General features: G+C 39.4%; 1 protein-coding gene across 1 annotated transcript in view; it reads left to right on the top strand.

The window, feature by feature from the left end:
• The window catches only part of ABCB1 (ATP-binding cassette, sub-family B (MDR/TAP), member 1), an 85,362-nt gene that overhangs the window by 40,353 nt on the left and 38,351 nt on the right, over positions 1-6,658 (top strand). The window contains exon 9 of the mRNA XM_005876137.2: positions 4,953-5,124. Coding sequence (XP_005876199.1) covers positions 4,953-5,124 — 172 coding nt within the window. The remainder of the gene's footprint in view (positions 1-4,952; positions 5,125-6,658) is intronic.

A 6,658-nucleotide genomic window follows, 5' to 3' on the forward strand; every position in this document is an offset into this window, starting at 1 on the left:
TTGCAACTGAGAGGCCGGCAAGTGAGGCGGTGAACGTTGGAGTCTGCAGCAAGCAAGCCTCCCTGCTCGCTTCAGTGCCTGGCTGCCGGCTGCCATCTTGGCTGACAGTTAATTTGCATATACTCACTGATTAGCCAATGAAAAGGGTAGCGGTCGTACGCTAATTACCATGTTTCTCTTTTATTAGTGTAGATATGGGATATAACCTGGGTAGAAGGGAGAGGGCATTATGGGAGTCAAGTCCAATATGCAGAACTTAGGTGAATCTGATCATTTAACTTCACTAAAAGTGTAAAGGAATCAAGATATTTTTTAAATGGAGTGCTTTAATTAGTACGTACAGAAAGAATTTTGTCCCCTAGAGGAGATGGTGATCAACTTTTTATTATAAGAATAAGCAAGTGAAGTGGGCCTACATAGTTCTATTTAAAGATTCATTTTCTATGTGGAAGCATTTCTTCAGACGATAAGTTACTGGGATGTATCTTTGAAAGAACAACCTCCCCTGGAAAATTGGAAATTAGTTTTGTCTGAGATTAAGAGTTGATTTAAGACTATAACCTGAAGGCCTAAGGTTCTTTCCAGCTTGCCCATTTCTTAAAAGTTCATTTATTCAACAAATTTAACCAGCATCTACCACATGACAAGCACTGTGCTAGGCTCTGGATTGTCAATGAATCGGAAAGAGAGGATATTTGCCCTTATGTGGTCCTTAGTCAAAATAGTAAGGTAGAAAAAAAAGGGAAGGAAGGAAAGTAAGAAGGAATATCAGAAAGACATCAAAGAAGCAGATTATAGATTTTTAAAACATGCAGTGAACCAATCAAAGAGTGTGCTGATGAAGGTGAGGAGGGCAAATTTGCTTTAAATATGGTGGTCAGGAATGCATCTCTGAGGAGGTTCCATCTAGGCTGAGACGGGAGGGATGAGAAATGGCCTTCCCAGGTGAGGGCCGGGATAGTAGAGGCTTTTGGATGTCCTGAAGTGGCAATGACTGTAGGAAATATAAGGCTCCTGTGGCTGGAGCTCAGCTGAGCCAGGGGAGATTGCAGTGAAGAGAAGCTGTTGAAGGTGGGTCAGGCCATAACATGGGGAATTGCAAGTTGTGATGAGGAATTAGGATTTTATTCCAAGGGCATAGAGAAGGGGTCGAGGATCTTAAAGAAGGGAACGGGTGTCCACATTATGTTTAAGAGTAGAGGCCTGATGCACGAAAATCGTGCAAGAGTAGGCCTTCCTGTGCTCTGTACAAATCCGTGCGGGTGCCCAACGACCGTGATGCTTTATCTCACAGGCTTATTGGCCAGGTGAGGGGCACACTTGGCGTCACACATTGTCGTGGTGCTCCGCCTCTTCCCTCATGGCTTGATTTGGACTGAAGGTAAGAGTAGGCCTTCCTTCCTCCAGCTGCTGGCACTGGCTTCCCTCTGGCACCTGGGACCTGGGCTGGCTTCCCTCCAGCCGCCCGCAGGCACCTGGGATGCAGACTGGCTTCCCTCCAGCTGCCTGCAGGCACCGGGGTCCCAGGCTGGCTTCCCTCCGGCCCTGGCTTTGTCTGGAAGGATGTCCGGAAGGACGTCTGGTCTAACTAGCATATTACCCTTTTATTATTATAGATTATTTCTCTGTCTGTAATTGGTCTGGTGAGTAGAAGAGAGCAGTTAAAGAGTAGAACCAGGTGGGCTAGTGGGAAGGCTGCAATAGTGGTCCAGGTGAGAGGGCTGATCGAGACTGCTGCCTGGAGATGGGTGACAGGTACATAGATTTGGGATATAATTTGGGGGTAGAATTGATAAAACTATTCTGAGACCAAATAGAATCCTTCAGTTTCTTCCCCTTCCCTTCTCTGCTTCCAAATAGACAAGCAACTAAGGTCTCTCAGTCTCCCTCTTCAGATTAGCAGGTGCAGGAGGAAACTTAAAATGAAAATTAACCAGGATTTAAAATGAATTTAATCATTAGTAGAGAATTGTTTTGTTCTCCTTAATTAAATTTTTTTTCTCTCTGCATGTGTCTTGCAAATGTTTATCTATTAGTGTTGCTTTTTATTTGCTTAATTAAAATTGTTCCTTGCTCTTAGAAGTGGCTGGTAAATATTTTTATAATATTTAAGAAGAAGAATTTTTTTCTAAATATCAATGTTTTTGTTGTGTGACTTTATTCCATTTTAGGAACTCCTACTTTAATTACCATTTTCATACTAATGCTTTTAGTGAATTTAATAGCTGATTTTGTATTGTGACATTTTTTATGGAAATGCTAATCAAAAAGTAAAAGGAGTATTGTTTATGTCTACCCTTTCCCTCCTTACCCCTTTCTTTTTTTTCATTTATCTTTTCTGGTATCTAAATGATTTTCTTCCTTGTTGCTTCTTCCTACGCAAATGTTTCCTCTGGCTGCATGCGACATCAGTGAAAGATTTCTACATTAGTCTCTCGGTAAGCAAGAACTGAAATAAAGGAGATAACAGGGTGTGAGTTATAACTGTTAAAGTTCCTTAAATGTAATCATGTATAATTTATGCTTAGTAGTACTTTTCACCTCAGATCAACTCATGAAGTGGGATATATATATATATATATCTCAACCATTGAAACATCTTTCTCAAAGATAATTTTTTTGTTCAAAGGTTAAAACTGGCAAGTTGGGGATTGACATTTTTGGAGGAAGAAACTCTAATAATATGTTACTATTTTATCACCATAAAGTTCTGTTTAAATTTGGTCTTCAGCGAACATGGGGGCCATGTAAATTTCATTAGACAGACTTTCCCAACTAGTAGAGTAGCTGGTTAAAAAAAGTCATGAGGCCAAGAAAGAATGCATGTTTCCATCTGAGCAGGGCTTGAACCACTCTGTACATGCGAATGGAACAAACATCCAAAGAAAATTAGTATAACATTTAAATGGTCCATGTTTTTGTAGATTAAAGACCTCAAAATATGAATTCTATATGGAAGTAAGTTCTTTTATCACAATTATGAATTCCTTTCCATAAGGCAATGGTCTAAGTTCTGCAGGGCATTGTGATTAAGAGGATAAAGTCAGATTTAAAGCTTAATTATAATCTGTCCTATTTCTCTACTAATATTACCTTGATTCTATATTTTCAAAGATCCTTCCTTTACTTTAAATTTGGTCCCCATGATCTTATCTCCACATCTGTCTTTTTGAGCAAAATAGTCTGTTGTGTTCCTTTCAAATGAAGATGAAGTTACAGACAGCATCTCCTTTCACTTTAACATCAGATATTCACTGCTCCCCAAGGGTTTAACAAGTACGAGAATTAACGTTTGGGAGAGAGCTTTAAATCATTAGAATTGAAGGGAGAAAATCTTATCAGCGGACATCAACATTGTTTTTGTTTTTTATTTGCTTCCTTGCTGTTGCCCTCTTTTGTATAATTTGAAGTGCTGTGTAATACTCTTTACATTTAAATAAACTGTATGGTTTATCTTATTTCCATAGTGATTATTTTTAAAATAATCAGTTGAAATTTGCTGTACTTTCTGTGAGAAGTATTCATGGGTATTCTCCAAGTTTGGCTAATATAATAGAGACCTTTGTACTGTGAACAGGTTGCAAGGTCCTCAATGTGCTGAGATTTTTATTTTCTCAGTCCTTGAGGCCTGGGGTGGGTGACCCGAGCCACCAGGCCAGAGCCCCTTCTTCCAGCAGCGGGCAGCCATGACATGACCGTGTCGGGAGCGGTGACTGAGGGACTAGGATGTAGGCAATGTGTAGAAAGACTAAGGAAGGGGACACTGATACATAATGAGGGATTATTATATATTTTTAAGCCTGGTCATTTTTCCAGGTCAGTGATTTCTTAAAATAAATGTCGATGGAAATAAGATAAACTACATAGTTTATTTAAATGTAAAATGTATTACATAACAATTCACGGCTCTCAAAATGCTCCTACACCTATGTCGAACAAACTCAAAAGAGACTGGGGGCTTTGCTAGAAATAAATGACTAAGATTTATTCCCGGTTCTTATAGTATGCAAACTAGAAACACAGCAAAGCAAAACCCCAGAAGTGTTCTGATGAGGAAAGAAAAGTTAAGAGTTCCTATAATAAAAATCACATCCTTGAGAATAATCAGTCCTGCATTCTTAGCCCCACGATTGGCCCAGAACCGTTACCAGTCAGATGTCAGGTGATCTGGATGATGGATGCCACATGGTGTGGAGGATAGGCACCAGGAGGTCTGGTCTTGTCCCGAGTTCTTTGGTGGATAGTCAGAGGGTTATCTGCAGTTAAGTAAATGTCTGGGCATTGAAGCAAGACTGGAAAGTTCAAAAGTTTTTGTTTCTGGCCCGTTAAAGCAGGAATAGAAACACTTCATGCCTCAGCCTACTGGCTTTGAATGATTTACCAGCTTGACCATAGTGACTCCATTTTATTTCTTCACCCTTTTCCTCACTTTTTTCTTTCAGTTGGTTCTTCTAGTAGACGCACAGGGATGCAGGATGGGGTGCAGACTGTCTCCAGAGCTTCTGTAATATTCAGAGACTTAAAGGACCTACTTATGTTGAACACTATCTAGCGTTATATCTTCAGATTATTAATACATTTAAAAAGCATGCAGACTGTAAGGGAAAGTACAGTGTTCATAGTGTCTGTTTTGTTTTGTGTATGAAACAATGCCAGTGTTAGAAGTTTGCTAACTATTATTCCACTTATTCCACTGCTTAGGCCAACAGAGAAGGGGCTTTTAGAAGACTTCCCCCACCAATTAATCTCTGCAAGACTCAGTTTCCTCTTCTACAAAAAGAGATTAAATAGTTCTAACATCCTAGGGTCAATGTATGAACAAAAGGAGAAAATATGTGTAAAACACCTACCATGGGGCTGGGCACATTCTAAATCCTCAACAAGCATCATGCTATATTGACCCATTTCACGTGTTTATGAGTATATGTGATCATTTTTGTTACTCCTCCCAGGTACAACAAAAATTTAGAAGAAGCTAAAAGAATTGGGATAAGGAAAGCTATTACGGCCAACATCTCTATGGGCGCTGCTTTCCTGCTGATCTATGCTTCATATGCTCTGGCATTCTGGTATGGGACCTCCTTGGTCCTTTCAGGACAATATTCTATTGGAAAAGTACTCACTGTAAGTGATATTATATTAAGAAAAGAATCACTGTTTAAAATGCCAATGAAATTGCAGTGTGATGTTGGCTTGACTGTTGGAGAATGTATCTTGAAGAACGAATGAATAACACAGACATGCACTATTAGGTTAAAAAGGAAATTAGATGTATTCAACAACCAGTTTTGTCTTTTTTGTAACCCCCCTTGAAAAGTCTATCCTGTGGCCTAAATAATACTAGCATCACCAGTCTCTATAGCATAAACTCTTCATTAGTTGAGATTGTTTCTTTGTGCCAGACACTATGCTAAGCACTTTACTTTTATTTTCTGATTTACTATTCATAACAATAAATGGCAAAATACACTTGAACTTCTTTTCAGAATCTTTTGAATGACAGCTAATACGCCTAACCAATTTTTGGAAGCATAGAGTGTTATTCTTCCTAAAAGAATGTGCTATTTGGAGTTTCTCTGCCATATAGATCTTTGTACAAGTATAGAAGGCTTGCCATTTTATGCTATCCTTTTGTATTTAAAGACAATGAACTATTCACTAATCAAGCTCAATCTACATCTTTTTTAAAAAATGTTTTTATTGATTTCATAGAGAGGAAGGGAGAGGGAGAGGGAGAGAGAGAGAAACATAAATTGACTGCCTCTTGCATACCCCCTCCTGGGAATCGAGCTCACAACCGGGCCATGTGCCCTGACCAAGAATTGAACTCACAGCCTCCTGGTGCCCGGGAGGATGCTCATTCAAATGAGCCACACAGGCCGGGCTCAGTCTGTTGATCTAATAAAGTACATATTGTTAGATGTGTCACTTGGTTCCTTTTTCACAGGCTAAGTAAAAGTACCTATATTCAGTAAATGACAGACCCAACTATTTGGTTGAGTCTTTTAAAAACAGTTCCCTTTCTCAGGAAACAGGTTGGTAGTGTGGATCTGATAATTGTGTCTCTTGTTTTTTCAGACTGTTGCCTCACCCACAATGTATAGGGCTCTTCAGTTAAGAATGGTTTTAACCAAAAAGCTTTTATTAGGATAGTGATTCTGTGGGTGAGCCTAGGTTGGCAAGAGAAGTGTTCTGCTTACTTGTGATGTAGATAGGCAGTTTTAAATCCAGTATTCACTGAACAAAGCTCTGCCTTTCCAACTGGAACCATCAAGAGTAGGAGCAAGCACAGGATTTGATATCAGGCCAGCGTGTTTCAAATTCCAGCCTACAACTTTTAGCTGTAAGATTTGGGGCGGCCACATACAGACTTTTCAAGCCTTCATACCTCTTTTGCCAAATAGAAATGGCAGTATTGTTGTAAGGACTAATTGATAAAATATAGAACCAGTTAGCAAAATTCCTTGTATGTAAATTCTTGGGGACTAAAATTACTGTGTGTTTTAGAAAGAAAGGAATAGTGACATTAGTTCCCTTTAACCCAGATGAGAAACAAAGTCAAAACCAGGTCTTTATCCATAAGACACTGATTTGAACAAAATAAAAACCTGTTTACCAGACCTCAAAGAGAACACAGTTTGGTGGGGGGGGGGGGGGG

This window comes from Myotis brandtii, unplaced genomic scaffold (assembly GCF_000412655.1).
Source record: "Myotis brandtii unplaced genomic scaffold, ASM41265v1 scaffold48, whole genome shotgun sequence".
NCBI lineage: Eukaryota > Metazoa > Chordata > Mammalia > Chiroptera > Vespertilionidae > Myotis > Myotis brandtii.